Genomic DNA, 17,797 nt, shown 5'->3' on the forward strand with positions numbered 1-17,797 from the left:
ACATTTCAGTCTCATTTTATCAGGCAGCTGTGGCTCAGGTGCTAGAGAGGGTAAGCTACTATCCACATAAAGTAAGATGAGATATTTTATTTAGCCCAGAAGTTGGCAAATTACATGAAAAACAACTTTCCTCAATGAAACTGATATATTAACACAAGATAAAATGGATCAAAGAGGGAAAGAAATACACAAAAGAAGGGGCTCAGATGAATTTTTTCTTTTTAAAGTGAAGTGCTCAATAGATCAAAATTTAATTGTAATACAATAAAGAGGTTAATAAGTAAAATCTGATGAATGAATGCAGATGTAGTGATACTGTGATTCCCGTGGGAGTGGGAGCAGTGCTGAGCAAGTGGCTAGGAAGCTGTCTCATGTTACAGAAAAGGTTTCAACTAAGTTAAATCTTCAGCTGAATATTGATGAAGTTGATAACAACGCACTTTATAACAAAATACCAGCAGAAACCATTGCCAAACTTTTTTTTTTTCATCATCATAAAATAGAGAACGTTGAAGAAGTCAAATATTTATTATTTTATCTCTTTCACTTGGCTTTTAAAAACACAAAAGAAGACGTGCAAGGTATGAAAATATAACAAAGCTACTTTTCTGCAAGTTTGAAAGGAATTTGAAGGAAACTACTGCAGCTGCTCGTGTTGCAACATTATAACCAATCTTTTAAAAATCAAGTCCTACATAGCAAACTGTTGCAGTTTCGTCTTTATAACACTCGTAGTCAATATAACATTTCAAGTTCTGGGAATTTACCTATATATTCAGGTATGCATCTCATTTTAAAGACTGTTGTTTGTCCTAAAACATTTAAGGACAGAGCTCAGAGCAGCTCGAGGGGACTCTAAAGCTCCTACGAGAAGTTGTGCTTTCTCTCAATGCGCCACAAAAGAAAGTAGTAAACGTCCTGTGAGCATGAATCTCTTAATAGCTGTAGTGTTTAAGTTCCTTTTAAAGATTCATGCTATATAAGTTTGATGGTTCTTGATGGTTGTGATTTTTTTTATCAGACTTGGGTTTGTTTTGTATATCAGCTGCCGTGTTTCAGTTTGTTAGGCCGGGAATCTTAGTTACATTTTTATAGGTCTTGTTTGTTTTTTGTGTATTTTATTCCTGTTTGACTTGCTCGGGGACTGCAGATGGAAATTAGCTAGTAGCTAAATCCGGTACAATGCATCTCTTCTCTTGGGAGAGTGATGTTCTTGTACAAAGTCCCTGACAAATAAATACAAACAGAAAAAGATGTCCTTGAGTGTCTAATGTAATATACTCCTTCCTATCTTGTTAACCCTCCTGTAACACCATGTTGCTCCGAGCCTTATGTTGGAAACCACTTTATTATATTTTTACAAGGTTACAGCGTAAAGCGATGGAAAGGAAAATGTTAAGCATGTCTTTCTGAGAGACGGGAGAGAGACTTTGCCTTTGTTTCAAAGTCAAAAAACAAAAAGGACCCGTCCAGAAAAGGTGGGAACCTCGGTTCAGTTTGACAGCTCGGCTCAGGCGGGCGGAGCTCGCCGATGAATCGAGGAGAAATTAGTTAAATCTCTGTCGCTCTCCGATTGTTCCCTATGACACCACGAGACGAGCATAAAGCTAATGTGTCTGGTAAATGTTGTTTCCACACACGGATCGCTGTCTCTGCCTTTTGTCTCTCAGCGCGCTGTCACTTGCAATTAAACAGCGAGTTGTAATTAGGATGATCTTTGGCTCTCTGTTTTTCCATTCCCATTTCTGGTGGACGATCCTAGTAAAACAACCGTGTAATGAACTTGTTTAGTTTATTCCACCTAACTTGAGTTTGCGGTCCACTTAGAATACAAGTTGTTGCACACAGTGATGCAAAGGCTGCGACCTCTTTTTAACACTTTTGATTAACCTTTGGAAACAGGAATCTCCAATCTCTGAGAAAACAAAGGCCTTTTTTTGCTTTATTTAACTTAAAGTTTTAAGTTGTGTGTGTATTCTAGAAAATCTCTTTATGTGATTGTTTCTGTATTGCACCAAATCCTCTCTTCTAGTAGGTTATTCATTTTTTGCTATAAAAAAACGTATTTAAGGCTTCATTAGAGCCAAATAGGCAATTAAGTATCTTTGTGTGACGTGTTTATGTGCAGGGTTGTGTGTGGACCTGCATGTTAACATGGCCAACAGGCTCATTAAACAAAAGTGTTTAATGATACCCTTTTTTTTTATGTGGGAGGGAAATTTGTAACCTCCACCTCAATTAACTTTTCACTGTGGCTGGTCAGTGATAATTGCACACCTAGGTGTCGCTCCATTTCTTGTTCATTGATGTGCACAACCTTTCCCCTCTGTTGTTATTATTGGAAAAAACTAGTCCTTGTTTTTTTTGTGATCAGACAGGCCAGAAAGAGAGAACCTGGTCTGAGTTTTAATTGGTACACTACAAAGCCAAAAGTAGCGATGTAGTTTAGTTGTAGTCAGGTTGAGGAAGTAAACAAAGAGACAGATTTACGAAAGGAGTCGCTGAGGCTGTTGAACTCGACTGCAGGAAAGTGCGCGACAGATTACTGAACACTGATGTGAGCAAAGCCATTGATCCACCATCAACACACGATGTTTGTGTCAACACAGCTATTGATTTTTGCATTTAATGTGAATATTTGTGATTTATTCCAGTGGATTTCATGTTTTTCCACAGTTACTGATCTTTCTCAGTTGTTCTTTCACACTGATTTTCCTCTTGTTATGAACTCCTTCTCTCAGCTCATTGTTTTTCTCTCTTTGCAGATTTTATTCATGAACAAGATAGACCTTTTTCAAGACAAGATCTTGCACTCTGGGCGACATCTGCGGTTGTATTTACCGCAATTTAAAGGTAGGATTGATATTCATTAGGAATGTTATTACCACGGTCAGCATAATAGCATGCAAAAGCCCATGGCTGTGTCCAGAATCACTCAGTAGACAGTAAGTTCACCATCTTGCAGTGCTGTCTGAAAGCACAGTGCATTTAGAGCTGCATAGAAAGTACTGCACAATTTACGGTAACTACCCAAGCGTTGAATACCATCATGAAAAACAGCAGACAGGTGCATCACGGCCTGAATTTGTCTTTAGATGCTCGCTATCATATGTGTTTATAATAAATAATTAATGTTGGTATTTATCTGTTTGGCCAACACTGAGCTGCCAGGTTTTAGTGTTTAAAAATCATCAATACTATGTCAAAACTTTTTAAACTATCAAGAGTTAAATGAAGCTCACACGTTTTACAAATATAGATATTTGCCGTCATAAAAGCATAAATTTAGTCCATTATGCACAGCTTCACCTAGGGGATTTAAACGCGTACATTGAATGATGAGCTCGTAGCCTGCTGCAAACTGTGATATTTTGGGGGGATTTCTGCATCTGCTCAACATTTCACTTCTCGTGTCTCAGTGGGCTCAACAGGGGCCGTGTCCCCTCTGCTTGCATGCAAATGTCAATAAAAATGCTAAAACACTTGGGATTGGGGTCAGCCTGCAGAGCAAGAGTCTATTTCACACTGACCTCAGATGTGATGATGAGTAATACAGCGGCTCCCGGCATTTTTATATGTGTAGGCTGTGTTTTTGTTTGCTTGGAGCTGACAGAAGTTGGATGGCTGGACTGTTGATTCATTATTTTCTAGTTTAGCTTCTCTGCTTGGTTAGTATCAGTCGTGGAAATGGACTAAGTGCATTTATTCAAGTGCTGTTGACACACAAATCTGCTAATTACTGCTTAGTAACAGACTAATGAAACACTAGAATTTCACTAATTAAAACTGAAGCACAAACTTCAAGCTGTTATTTGTCAGATAATGCCATTTAATGCTTCAAAAAGTACCAACAGCACAAACACAGATGAGAGGTTAGGTTAGGTTAGTCAGATATGGTTGGGAGGAGGCTTGCTGGACAGCTGTCTGCTCCAGCTGCCCTGTGTGGGTACACCTGTCAATCAAAGTGGCCACACCTTTAATTTAAAGCCTGTGACCACATAGTTTTCTCTTGAATTAAGAAAATATCCAAACAGTAGAGTTATTAAAAAAGATCATTCTACTTCATCCCAGTATTTATTCTTATCTAGTATAAAATGTTACTACAACTTGCTTTTTATTCCTTTCCTCTCTCATAAATCATCTCACGACTTCTTTTATTTTTAGACCGTACTACAGAAGATTCACAGTTCAAAATAATCATTATTTATCATAAACTGCACCTTGGTTTGACCTCTGAATTCGTCCTCTGGCTGAAATAAACTCCTCTGTTTAACTCCTCTCCCTTTAAACCGCTTTTCCTCAGAACGGCTGCGCCTCGCAAACAAAAGGTTTGAACATCAAGCAGGTGGAGCTGCTCGGATATCCACTCTGTGACATCACAGAGAACAAAAAAACTGAAAAGCAAACCGTTTAAAACTGAGTGTTCAAAGCAGTCTGAACATTCTGCCTCACAGGGATTACTCATGTATGCCTAAATTTAATGATTGAAAAATGCTGGTCGTGATTAAAATGAGATTAAAATAAACATTCACCATTTCAAATCATGACCACTGGCATTACAGTGGAACAGTAATGACAGAAAATAAGGAAAAGTATAATATAGCATCTTGTGCAAATTTATAATTTGGCTAAAAAATGGAGATAAACCTAAAAAAACCTTTGGGATTCACCAAATCTACAACCTGATCATTTTTAATAGGAATGAATGCACTGGGCAGCTCAGCAACACCAAAAACGTCTGAAAGATAGTAAAGTGCACGATGACAGGATTATTTCCATGGTTAAGAAAATTAACTTTCACACATCTGACCAAGTCATTTACTAATCAGGTTGGTGGTTCGATCCACTTAACCTTCAGTCACTCGCTGCTCCAACCTGGATGCCAAGATATGTTCACTGGAATGTAAATGCTAGATAGAAAACACTGATATGAACGGGTGAATAACACGTTTTATAAACCTCAAGTAGAGTAAAAAAAAAAGTGCTATATAAGAACCTGTCCATCTATTTAAGAAAGCCTCACAAAAGAAACTGAAGGTGGCTGTATCAAAGGCCTAACAGAGCATCTCAAGGTAGGAAATGCAGCATCTGGTGATGTCCATGGGTCGTGACTTCGTTCAGACATTTATTTTTTTGTCTTAAAATGGAAAAACTAGTCCTTATATTTCAAATTGTGTTAGTTTGTCCAATTAATTATGAACTTCTGACTGTGGGGGACTGAGTATAAACATGGTTGTAACAAAACTAAAGCTGAAAGTTTTCACTTTATTATTTGATTTAAAATTCACTGTGGAGGTGGAGGTGCAAAACTACAAATACGATGTCTTTGTCCAACAAATTTATGGACCAAACTGTAAATAACCCACAAGCAGCTAAGGCAGTAAAATGATGCTTACACACCGCATCCATTTTAATTCAAATCAAGTGGCAGAAAATGTGCTTAAATATCTGCACCTCAAACTTTTTTGCCTTTTATTAGATAATTTGCAATTGTTTTGTCTTATGTCCACTTTCTTATTGTCAGTGAAAACTTGAATAGTAAAGCTGTTTTTGTAATAGAAAAGTAGAAACTTCCACTGCCTCAGTGGGCCAGTTGCCACTGGTGTCACATCTCCTCCTAAATGCAAATACATAATTCAGAATTTCATTCTTTTCAACATGAACTAAGCAACTCTGGGAGTTTTTGCAAACACATCTGATCTCTCCCCCTTCATCTTCGTCAGGTGCAGACTGTGACGTGGATTCGGCCGCCCGCTTCATCGCCGCCACCTTCATCTCACTAAACAAAACGCCCAGCAAACTCATCTACCACCACTTCACTACGGCCACCGACACCTCCAACATCCAGATTGTCTTCCAGGTGGTTATGGAGACAATAATCAAAGAGAACCTGGAGGCCGTGTCGCTCCTGTGACTGCGTGAGGACTTTGTCACATTTTAAATACTGAAATAGGGAGATCATGTCACGCAGACATGATTCCTGATCTCCCTAATGTGAGGAGAACCCCAGGAGCTCTGTTGCTCCTCTTCGATTTCATGATCACATGTAGCTTCTAAAAACTGTTTCAAAGCAGATTGAAGTGGAGGACCACTCGGTTCATGCTTTGCTTGTGTTGGTCCCCGAAATGTTGACTTTTGAAACCTTTAATTGAAAGTAAAGGGCATTAATGTTTTATACTGTAGATTTATATGAAGTCAAACTATGAAAAGTGACGCTGATTTTTATGTTTGAAGACTGGATATAGATACATGTGGCATTTATTTGTGTCCTCCTCTGTGAACGTGGGGCCAGCATGGAGCGTGGGTGAGGGTTTGTTCAGTAACTTTGGTGGCGCAGTATTCACTCACGCATACCATCATGTGTTTCCCGCTCATCCATCACTTTGTCTCTGCTGTGCGTCATGCCTGTTTTTTTTGTTTTTTTTTTAATGAGGTCTTAATCACTTTAAAAACACACCAGAGTGTGTTGACTTGACATCCTAAGCTAAAAACACCCACATCCGTGCACAGCCCCTCTGTCTTCTGATTCCTACCAGTCACACTGATATGGGGAAACTTATTAGAATTTAAAAAGTGAAACGTCTGACTTGTGGTTAATTTCCTTCCCATCACCAGTGACAATTATTGTTCCAGTATTACACACAAACCCTGTTTTTGTTGTGTTTTTCAGCCAGGATGAAACCACCTATATGTGATTTGTTTGTAATTAGCTGAGCTGGAGTTTGTTTCCAGGGCTCCCCTGTGCTACTGACTCCAGTAATAAACAAGATATGGTAATGACTGATGCAGTGTGATATGGATACTAAAAAAGAAAAACAGTGAGAAAAACACCCCCAAGTGCCTGATGAAGTTGTTTTGCTGTGCTGTAATATAAATGCTTCATACGCATGTATGAAATGTGTTTTTCATTCTTTGTTTTTTCTTTCTGAATTATTTTTTATGTTTACAGTTCATTAAGTGTTACGTCCTGAGACTTACTTTATGGTTTGTACTGAATCTGGAGTACAGAATAAATGTTATGCTGCCAACTCAATGGAAATCATGCAAATGGATAAGATTCAAATAATCCCGTGCTGGACCACTTATGTGTCCCCTGTGCACTTGAAGATTTAAAGACACAGTTAGACCACACAGCAGGTTACCAGTGTTTGTTCATTTTAATAGATAAAATAAATAAAAGTACTTTACAGTAAATCTGCTCTGCAGTCGACTTCTCGTATATTTAATACAGTTTGGCAACACAGGTAAATGTCAGGGTTCAAACACTAAAGATGAGAAATAATTTGGGAAGAAAACGGCTTGAGCGAACATCTCTCACACCGATGTTTTTCTTGTTTTTTCTTTTACACTCATGTCTACGCAACAAAAGCAAAACTGAACAATGTTGGGGAGTTTAAATAAGAGAACATTCAGAGTCTGCAGCGGTCCGTCATTGACAATTTGTGGGTCTTTCCCGGGAGTCGCCATCAAACCCTCACACTCATGCATCCTCGTTACTTCTTTCCTTTTTTCCGGTTTCCACAGCAGTGCTCCCGGGATTCTGCGGAGGACGAGTCTGATCGAGACTCACGCGGACAGGCAGTCCAGGGAGTCCAGAGTGAGGAAGACGTCCGCCTTGCACTGGAAGGTGCCCGTCCCGTCCCGCATCAGCTCGCAGCTCTTCAGGTTTGGAGAGATGTCCTTCACGCAGATGGCCTGCATGAGGCGAAAATGACAGATGAGAGAATTTAAAGGCAAAAGACGAGTCCTGTTTAACCAGCCTGAAAACCTACATTTCACTGATTTACACCGATTACATAAAATCATGCAGACTAAAATAATTAATCCTGGAGTTAGGGATGTAATCAGTTTAGATTTAGTTAAATATGCGATAGCAGTTTTATTAAAGCTGACCTTCAGCGCCCAATCATTTGATTTTTCTGTTTTCTTTGTTTGTTTGTTTTTGTCTTTATGATATTAAAAAAAAAAAAAACACAAATAAATCAGGAGTATTAATTCAATCTCATCCTGATTTTTTTTTTTTAAGATGTCAAACTTTCAGCACTAATTAATCGCCAGTGTGGGTCTTAGAGCTGAATGGAAAGCAAACTTTACGCGCATAGATTCTTCGTTTTACTCTGAATGGTCATGTTTTAAGGCGCTTCCTAACAAGAATAGCGTTTGTAGTATGTTCTTTTTTGGCACTCACCATGCTTTTGAGGATGGAGATCTGCCTGGAACTCTCCGGGATTACGTTGTTACCGACTGTCTCTCCGCTCTCCATCAACGTCTCCTCGGAGTCGGATCTCCGGACGTACGGTGACCTCCTGATACCGGACAGCAAACCCGAGGCGCGACCAACCGAGTAGTAACTGGGACCGGTGGTCTGCTTGTACCAGGCTTCGACTGAATAGCAGGAGATGAGCAGAGACACTCCAACGCACACCACAGCAAACCTGGCTGATTTCTCCATGTCTGGAACCGTCTTGGCACGTTTTACGCAGGACTTTTCTCGTCAGCGGTGCGTTTGTTTTGCTTGGTGTTCAGGAAACTTTCTGCTGCTTATATAGGCTGACTGGGCGACGTTATCGTGACCCAGGTCGTTCGTCAAATCAGAGCTATGAGGTGGGCGGATGATGATCCATCTTCAAAAGGAGAAAAAAAAACATCCGAATTGATCCGCTCTTAATGGTTTAATGGCGCCACTGGAATGTGTTTGTGTGTGTATGTGGTAAGTGATAGTTAGAGGGTCATAGGACGTCAGCAAATCTGACCCTTGAAGAGGTCAGAGCGAAATTGATTAACATCAGTCGACCGTGACAGACACTGACACTGTAGTCAAAACACAATAGACACCGGATACCGACAAATTAAAGGAAGACACCTTGTATTTCACTGATTCATTCCTAAAAGAACTCTACTTGAGCAACAGGTGACTTTCTTTTTTCCCCTTTTCAAAAGATATTCCCTGATTTGTCGTTTTGTTGATGGTTGTTGAGATGCTGATTAAGAAGTTGGTTGAAAATCCCTCAAATGTTCAGTTAAAATCAAAATTGGTAAGTGTGAAGGTCTCAGCATATGATTCACATCATTCTCATTCTCGTGAAACTATTAAGTGAGTCAGTGCCCCCTTTGGATGAGGAGCTTTGTCATCTTGGAAGAAGCAGTCATCTAAGGGAATAAGTGGAGTGAAACCATGCCAGCAAAATGCCGCCCACAGCATAACAGAATTACTGAATAACCTCACTTGAGGGGTAAAGGGTTCCAATTTTTCCTTTAATAAATCACCCAGTAATAGCTTATGAGACTGTGTGTGTCCTAACTGCACGTATTTATTAAATCTCAATGTAAAATAATCAGACTGACCAATTTTCAGAATTTCTTGGTTGAGTTTTCACATCAGTGAAAAGTTACGATTCATTACTTCATTCACAGAAATCAGCTCGATCAAGCAAAATCAGAGCAAAGGGCTTCAAAATCTTGAATTGAAGTAAAGTCAGATAGATCAGGAATGAAAAGATGAGCCGATCGATGGGTGAACGAGTTTTAACAGCTTCCTACAAGGATTTAACGAACCAGTCTGACTTCAAAGTGGAGCTCAGAGGAAAAACGGTCCTATTTCAACAGAACCCATTTCGAGATTGATCCGCTGACATCACCAGTCATGCGTCATGAACTCCACCACGTCTTCAGTTACCAGATCAATCGATCAACAATAACAAAAACAGTTAAATGGTGTCTAAATATGTTGCCTTTCTATAACTCAGGGTTATGGTGGGAGTCTGGATGAAAATGGTGAAAATGAACCTTAAATGTACAGAGACGGAGAAAAACGATGAGCGATTAAATTATGCAGTAAAATAAAGCGGACGGTACAAATTAAAGCAACTAAAATTGTTTATTTTAAACATTAAAAGCATCACTCACATACAAAATTAGAAATTAAAATAAACATCTTGTATTTTACAAAGTAAATGCCCTCATCCATAGAGCTTTATCAGTCAAGATGACTGAAGGTACCATTGGGGTCCCTCATAGTCCATTGTAAAGTGGTCTGCAGTGCGGCTCCAGTTTGTCCTCCAGGACATAGTCTGGTCCACAGACCCAGGGATCGCCAGTCTTCCACTGCCACTTCTGCAGATCCTGCTTCAGGCTCTCCAGCACGCCGCTGTAGGACGGGTCTGACACCAGGTTCTTCGTTTCCAGTGGGTCTGTCCTGCGTTAGCGATGCAATTATTAATATTTAAACATTTTAGAAAGACTGAGCTCATAAGCCACAATTACTCCCTGCAAATCCCTCCATCTAATGCAAAAATAATGAGTTATATTTACTAAAATGACTATAGACTATAGCAACTATAGCTTCTGTTAGTTTTATTAAAATTAGTCATTTTTTCAGGGAAATATGTTGGCGTTAAACTGTTGAACCGTTCAGGGTTTAACATGAATCTCACCCCATGACACATGCGATAGGCTACAGCTTCTCCACAACCCTAAACCCAGTAAGAGAATGGTTGCTTTGCCTCCATTTCCAGTGAAAATAATAATTAAATATTTGCTAACATAATATCTGACTGGTGTTTTTTCCCCACACATTACATTTAAAAGTACTAAACATAGCCTACGAATGAAACCAACTTTTAACTCTTAATTTGCTTTAAAAAGCTTAATATTACCATCAAATACTTTTTTAAAGTGCACTACATACCTACGTTTAAATAAGGCGTTTATGTTGGTAAATTATTAATTAATTAAAACCTTTAGGTCAACAGTCATTAGCACAGCAGGAAAGAGGAGTAAGAAATGAATGGTGAAATAAACTATGACAAGTAATAATCCGTTAAAATGTTCTTATACAAGTGTATGCCTTCATTATAGTGTGTTATAAGTCATTCATTAAATGTTTTTAGACTGTGCATTCAATCAGGTTGTTGAAAATCAGTTTTAAATTAAGCTAAACGTGGTTTTCAAAGCCAACCTGTGGTGTAGTTTTAGTTTTAGACTATCAATAGTGTTCATTATTGAAAAAACTGAGAAAAAAGAAACTTGATTACGTTTGTGCTTGTTCACTCTTCAGCTAACAGTCACATTCATCCGTTGTTATGAATGTCATCTTTAAAAAAGCTTTACACTCTAAGGAACTGAGGGAACAGTCTGTTAACGGTCTGATATAAGATGTGAACGATGTGTCTGCAGATGTGATGGACTCAACTAGTGGACCATCTACGTTTTCTACTCACAACTGATTAACCTCAGTGTAAAAGTCACAGCAAAGACGGTGCTGCTGATTTTTAGTGTGAAAGACGGCACAGCTCCTTATCAACATCCTCCTCAGTTTTTCACTTGTTACTGCTGCAGTGAACAATTACGGACACACAAACCGTGAAATACAAACCTTTACATGGAAACAGCCTGCTATTTATGTGTCGCATTTTTTTTAGTGACCGATCAAAGTGCTTCAAAACACAAGTTGCATTTAACCAGTACATGTTTCTTCTGTACTCTTTAAGCACTTTATCCTTCTCACATCCATAGCAGATTAACATGCATGTCTCTTTCTGTGTTGTTGAATATGTGGGTGGAGGGCAGGAGATTCATGGCAGGAATCTTTACCATCAAATGCAACAGTGTTTGAAAAAAAAAAAAAAAAAAAAAAAAAGAGTTTTAAATACTGATTGATCACAAAAAAAAAAAATCTGAACAATCATGGCAAATAAAATTTGCTCAACACATGATTCTTTTTCTGTTTTTGACCTCTGCTCTTTGTTTTCTGAGACAGTTGTTACCTTATCACTAAATCAGCTGTTTTAGGTTTATCTCACTGGAATCAGTGGATGCCCCTGTCATCCACTGATCAAGGTCAAGTATTGTGATCCACTTTCCCGTGAGGACCTTTTAACTCCCGTCCTTTGCAGGGACTGATACTTATCAGGAATAAGGTTGTGTTTGCTTCTCTGGATCAGCTCTAACAAAGCGAGCGACAGCAGCTGTTACAGACCTGGTGTCGTACAGCTCCCAGCGAGCTCTGTAGTAGTACTGCTCCAGGCTTTTAAACCAGTGTGTCGGCTGACTCAGCGTGGTGCGGTTCAGCAGGTCCTGAAAGGTGGGCGACACGTACAGATCTTGATCGATAGGGAAGGGCATACGGTAGTGCAGGTTGTGCAGAAGGTGGTACGGCCCCTGGTGAATAGAGCGAATCGGGTAGTACATGGTGACCTGAAATCAAAGCGAAAGTTTTAGTTAAAGACATTTTATTCTCTCATTAAAGTGTTGCCGTCATGTTTTTCTTAATTTTCTGTCTTATTAATACTTTTGCAACAGCGAATTTAAAATAAAGATGTCAGTGTACGTGCAATTAATCCTTCTGAGCCAAAATCACAGGCTCCACACTGCTCTAAGCACTTGGTTTTAGACTTTTTTTCCCTACTCTTGGCTCTGTGTGGCTGTAAGCACAGCAGCCCACTGCTGTTCAAACTTTTAGCTTGTAAGGGGCAGCCAATCAGAAAAAAGTTGGCTTCAAGTAAGAGGAGCGAAAATAGCTCATCATCACTTTAGATAAGGGAATATTTTAAACTGAGACTCAAGCAAGGCTACCACAGTAGAGTCCAAAATAAAAATTTAGAGCTAGAAATAAAAATGATTCATCAAGCTAAAGTGGTGGTGATGTCCTGACCTCATGCAGGGACTGGCTGGAGTAGACAGTGTGCCAGCTGGTGGGCTCAGTTACCAAAGCAGGGAGTAACGAGCGGCCAGTGAGGTGGACCTGGGAGGCAGGGGTGCCAGGTAGGCTGTAGGATGGGTAAGGAACAGAGAACCAGTCAAGGATGGTGGGAGTGATGTCTGTAAAAATAAAAAGGAAAAGATAGTAAAAACAAACAAACAAAAAACTGACAAATGTTCAACTTAAGTTACTAATAATTAAAGGAATTCTTAAAAAGGCACACAGACCAAAATATAAGACCCCTTAGCTTTAAATAGTACATTTTAAACTAAGGGATACCCTCATATTTATACAACACCGTCAAAAGAAAGAAAAAGAAAGCCGCATATCTCTGTATTTTTGTTAGTATTTGTTGATAGGTTGAGAAAATACTTCTACCCCTACTTGTACAGTCTATTTACTCTATTTTTTTTTTCCTTCTATCAATATTTCATGCTCTGTTGTTAAGTCTCCATCTAGTGTCTGCTTCAGATCAACACACCGACTCTTCTGCTCTGTCACTTTTTACTGGATCGTAATTATTAGAACTTTTTTATTGTTTGTTATTCACAATCCAGAAAGGTTTAGGAATGAGTGGCATCAGTATTTAACTTTAACCTGCAGTTCACTCTGTGCTCATAATGGATAGCTGCTTAATTTTAAGGCCTAAAATACTGAGAAAAGGTCCATTTGCATCGTTCCTTGTATCTTCAATTTTCTTACCCAGCAGGCTGACGTAGGCCTCGCTGGTGTCTCCCCATCGCTCCCTGTGCTCCGGAGAGGACACCAGCATCGGCTCTGCCGTTCCAGAGTGATACAGGTTGGTTCTGCCATTCGGGAAGGGGATACCGTTGTCTGAGCTGTAGATTATCAGAGTGTCGTTCTCATAACCGGCTTCTCTGAGCTCCTGAAGAACTAAACCGATACCTGCAGGGGATATGAGCATCATAGTTTAGTGTTTTACAACCTTCTTTTTCTATGTTATAAAACCTTTACGCACCCTGATCCAGCCGGCTCACTGTGGTGTACAGTGCAGCCAAGTCAGCTCGTGATGCAGGTGTATCCGGCACAAAAGGAGGAACCTGAAGTGCAGAAGATGAGGAAATTCTGCATTATCATGTGTTAAAGTTCTGTAGCTTTAATTCAACCATCATGGTAATGTGAAAAGTTAAAAAAAAGAAGAAGTAAAGACTAAGACAAACTGGGAGATAAGAAAAAGCTGTGGAAAATTTTGGCATTTGGAAATTTCTGTTAATTTCAACTGCAGCCTGTGCAGGCTGTAATGCAAAGCAGCAATGAGCTCAAGACCAAATCTTAAATGCTTTATCTGGTGTTTGGTCAAATATGAAGTCAGTGATAAAACCATCATCGATGAGTACTCTGTTTAGTATTTATTGTTAGGCGAGTACGTCATGAGTGACCACACTTTTATTAACATTAATGCACTCCCAAAGCACGTAACTGTAACTACAGCTAATTCTGACATTTAAACAGACTTGGTGTGAAAAATATGACATCTGGCCAAAACAGTCCTAACTTTTATACAACTTAATCAGTCAGATGGTTTAAACCGTTCTCAGAAAAACCTGAGTATATGTTTTGTTTAATTTCATTTATTTATTGTCTTTAGTTTCCTGTAACAAATGACTTGACTCACTCATTTCGTTTGAATGAGCAGTTTTGCAGAAATCTGCACAGCCACATTTTAGGGACAATCCCAGAAACAAAAACATACTACTACAGTAAACAGTTTTGTACATTCACTGCTCAAAAAATAATTAAAGAAACACTTTAACCAGAGTATAGCATCAAGCCAACATCTGGGACATTGATCTGGAGCCCTACAGCAGGCCACTGGTGTGAATGTCTCAAACTTCATGACGGTGCACTGAGGGCTTAGTGTACTCTAGTTGGTCCTGTGCTCACTGCCTGGCACCATAGAGCCTGACTGTCATTTACTATAAAATGCCAGAATTTATAAGTCCACCACTGTCACCCTGTACTTTTCATTAATGAGAGCAGGCTCATCCTGAGCACATGTGACAGACAGGAATGGGTTTGGAGAAGTTGGAGAATAATGCTGCCTGTAATGTTGTTCAGCATGATCAGTTTGGTGATGGTTCTGTGATGGTCTGGGGAAGCATATCCATGCAGGGATGCACAGACTACTACAGGCTAGGCAACGGCACACACAGTACAATGGCACAGTGGTTCCTGGGTTCCTCCAGTTGCACGAGAGTATGGCGAGAGTATGCATGCACTTCCTGGAGGATGAAGTAACTGATACCACCGACTGGGCCCCTAAATCCAATAGAACAACCTTGGTATGTTATGTTTCATGCTATCTGATGCTGCCAGGTTGCACCTCAGACTATCTAGGAGCTCAGTGATGTCCGGGTCCAGATCTGGAGATCAGGAAATTCCCCATGATACCATCTACCATCTCAATAGGAGAATGCCCCGACACTGTCAGGCATGCATACAACAATGTCAGCTGCTGCAATGAAATTTCAGCAAAATGGACTAGCCTGCTTTGATTTTTATAGCCTTTTTCTTTTTAAAACAGTTAAATAATGACATAAAACAGGTATTAAAGCAGAAACTGGGATTTCTCTGACCTTTACTTGGTCTGGTGTGTAATACTGTGGTGTCCAGTCAGGGATTCTACCCATCCCCTTTTCACCATTCCCAAACTTCTCACAGAAGGCTCCGTATTGGGGCTGCGAGTGTCCACATCGATGAGTATCATGGAAGGCAACATAAAGGAAAAATGGCCTCTCTTCATTCTTTATATTCTCCCGGTTACTTTTTTCTGCTTTTTTCCCGTTCTTTCGTTGAAAGGCTTCCTCTTTGTGAGTCTGGAAAAACTTGCGGACCAGGAGTTTAATGCGAGTGATGTTCCTCCCCACCTGGAGGACAGAGCTGTTTTCCTCTGTGTAGGCAAAGTCAAAGGGGTAAACAGATCCAGGGCCGACGTGCTTCTTTCCAATTATACCTGTGAAGAAAGAATCAGTGAGTTTAAAAAGTAAAAAATAAGAAAGATTTATTTATAGACATGAGAAAAACGGGTCATTTTGTTATGTACCTGTGTGTACGTTGGTTTGTTTGAGAAGCAGCGGCAGACTTTGTACTTCATCAAAAGAATTAAAGTGATGGACTCCTTGATGAAGTCCATAAATGCCATTCTGATGCTGGAAACCACAAGAGAAACACACCTCAATAATTCACCTGGCTTTAATGACAGGCATTTACAGGTGTGTGTGTCTCACCTGTGGCAGGCCGGTGAGGATGGCGGAGCGGCTGGGTGAGCAGCTGCTGACAGATGTGAAGGCGTTCTTGAACACCACGCTGCGCTGAGCCAGAGAGCGCAGGTGAGGCGTGTGGACCACAGAGTTGTTATAAACCTCTGTCTCGAAACCTGCATCATCAGCTGTGAGAAGGAAAAGACAGAAACTGATGCGGGGGCTCAAACAAAATGCCCATAACTGACTTTTAACAATCTCTAAAATCTTTGTCATCTACATACTGCTTTGCAAAGTCAGTAGGGTAATGAAACCTGGCTTTAAGTCACAATTCCAGTTCTTCTCAGAAGTACAGGATGGGTTTAAGGTTGGGGTTCAGTGCAGAGGATTTAAGTAGGAAAAGTGTTTCTTGGTGGATCAGGCTTCATGTAAAGAGACACTGACATTTTTCTTTTTCCCTGAGTATAGTTTTCATTTTTTTCCAATTGTTTGGCATTTTCTGACAGATCATTTTAGATTAGTTTTACTTTAAACACATTCCTTTATAGAATATTTGTATGATAATAAAATCTACTTGCATGAAGGTTAAAACGGCTCAAGATTGTAACACACAAACCGATTTCTGCCTCATATTTAGTTTGTTTGGATTTGGTGAACTTAATTATTTTATGTTATGGAGAGAGGTTCTACTAATAAACAAAATAAAACTGCCTAAAACAGTTATAACCTCCATCATGCACTTTCAGTACTGTGCAAATCTCGTGCCTCTACTTATTTCTATATACAGAGTTTATACAATCCAAAAAGTCAATATTTGGTATGACTATCTTATTTCTTCAACACAGCCTGAACTGTCTTGGGCAAGCTTTCTTGTAATTTTTTTGAGCAGTCTTCAGGAATCATTCTCCAGGCTTGAAGGACATTCAAAGCTGTTCTTTTGCACTGTTCCCTATCACTATAATGATAAAGTCTCTGGGGAGGCCAATCCATGACTGATGGTACTCCAGTATGTGTTTTTCTATCCAGGCATGCTTTCACTGCATTGTCGGTGCATTTGAGATCATTTGATCATCCTGAAAAATTAAAGCTGTTTTTAGTAAGACGCTTTCTGCATCCATCCCAGTGTCCATCAGTTTTTATGATCCCCAACTGCAGCCCCAAACCATGACAGAGCCTGGACTGTTACAGATGGCTGTAGACACTCGCTGTTGTACCTCTCTCCTGATCTTCTCTGTAGATACTAACAATGATTTGAACCAACAATCTCAAATTTGGATTCATGTGTGGATTCAAGATGGAGAAAAGACTGTTACTGCTGATTTTCAGTTCAATTCTTGTGTAATTTGGTGTACTTTAGCCTTTTCCCCATTTCACTTTCATTAATCATTAATGCTGTAGATATTTTTTAAGCCTGCCACTTTTAAGTGGATTGAAAATGAGTGAACAAGCAGCCAATGTCCAATAAAAAACTTCGGGAACTATTGAATCTCTGTTATATAACGAATTAAAGGGTGGCTAGAGATTTTTGCAGAGAATTGTAATGGCAACAGGAGGGTGTATTTCAGCATTTTAAATTTCCAGCCATATAATAGAAAGGATTTATAGTTTCTCCAGGAGCACAAAAACGTGAACTCACCAATTATTAGAAGCACATTTCTCGTTTTGGACTCTCCGATGCAACACGATGCTAAAAAAATAATAAAAACAACCCGAGGGAGCATGCTGGCCTCTTCCTCTATTTCTCCACAGAAAAATAAACTTTAAATATGAAAACAAAACTCGCTAAAGTTAGCACTTAAAGGCATCGTTGGAACGACGTGAAATATGCTTCCTCAAACAACTCAAACCCCGCCCACTGAGAGTCACATTACACAAG

At 39.6% G+C, this 17,797-nt stretch overlaps 3 protein-coding genes across 3 annotated transcripts in view; 1 reads left to right on the forward strand and 2 right to left on the reverse strand.

Annotated features, from left to right (window-relative positions):
* Positions 1-7,140, forward strand: part of gnav1 (guanine nucleotide binding protein (G protein) alpha v1) — a 36,036-nt gene extending 28,896 nt beyond the window's left edge. The window contains exons 8-9 of the mRNA XM_084930608.1: positions 2,766-2,853; positions 5,724-7,140. Of these exons, the coding sequence (XP_084786734.1) occupies positions 2,766-2,853; positions 5,724-5,914 (279 nt within the window). The 3' untranslated portion in view covers positions 5,915-7,140. The remainder of the gene's footprint in view (positions 1-2,765; positions 2,854-5,723) is intronic.
* On the reverse strand, positions 7,135-8,625 carry npb (neuropeptide B). Its single transcript, XM_084930609.1, has 2 exons — positions 8,189-8,625; positions 7,135-7,695 (listed from the first exon to the last, which is right to left on the reverse strand). Exons 1-2 carry the CDS (start codon positions 8,450-8,452, stop codon positions 7,567-7,569), a joined length of 393 nt encoding a protein of 130 aa, XP_084786735.1. The 5' UTR covers positions 8,453-8,625; the 3' UTR covers positions 7,135-7,566.
* A 1,233-nt stretch (positions 8,626-9,858) lies between these two features.
* sgsh (N-sulfoglucosamine sulfohydrolase (sulfamidase)) lies at positions 9,859-17,782 on the reverse strand. The gene is made up of 9 exons (XM_084930611.1): positions 17,558-17,782; positions 15,949-16,109; positions 15,765-15,870; positions 15,298-15,674; positions 13,680-13,761; positions 13,403-13,606; positions 12,653-12,819; positions 11,978-12,195; positions 9,859-10,195 (listed from the first exon to the last, which is right to left on the reverse strand). Exons 1-9 carry the CDS (start codon positions 17,640-17,642, stop codon positions 10,012-10,014), a joined length of 1,584 nt encoding a protein of 527 aa, XP_084786737.1. The 5' UTR covers positions 17,643-17,782; the 3' UTR covers positions 9,859-10,011.
* Positions 17,783-17,797: the final 15 nt, after the last annotated feature.

Source organism: Perissodus microlepis, chromosome 6 (genome assembly GCF_051167445.1).
Source record: "Perissodus microlepis isolate ML-2025 ecotype Zambia chromosome 6, ASM5116744v1, whole genome shotgun sequence".
NCBI classification, from domain to species: domain Eukaryota; kingdom Metazoa; phylum Chordata; class Actinopteri; order Cichliformes; family Cichlidae; genus Perissodus; species Perissodus microlepis.

Bases quoted from the DNA above. Each gene is read 5' to 3' on its own strand.
- npb (XM_084930609.1), bottom strand. From the start codon at position 8,452: ATGGAGAAATCAGCCAGGTTTGCTGTGGTGTGCGTTGGAGTGTCTCTG. The intron at 7,696-8,188 runs GTGAGTGCCAAA...CGCCTCATGCAG, and splicing joins TCTCCATCCTCAAAAGCATG to GCCATCTGCGTGAAGGACAT.
- sgsh (XM_084930611.1), bottom strand. From the start codon at position 17,642: ATGCTCCCTCGGGTTGTTTTTATTATTTTTTTAGCATCGTGTTGCATC. The intron at 13,607-13,679 runs GTGCGTAAAGGT...TATCCCCTGCAG, and splicing joins AGTGAGCCGGCTGGATCAGG to GTATCGGTTTAGTTCTTCAG. The intron at 12,820-13,402 runs GTAAGAAAATTG...TTATTTTTACAG, and splicing joins GGCCTACGTCAGCCTGCTGG to ACATCACTCCCACCATCCTT.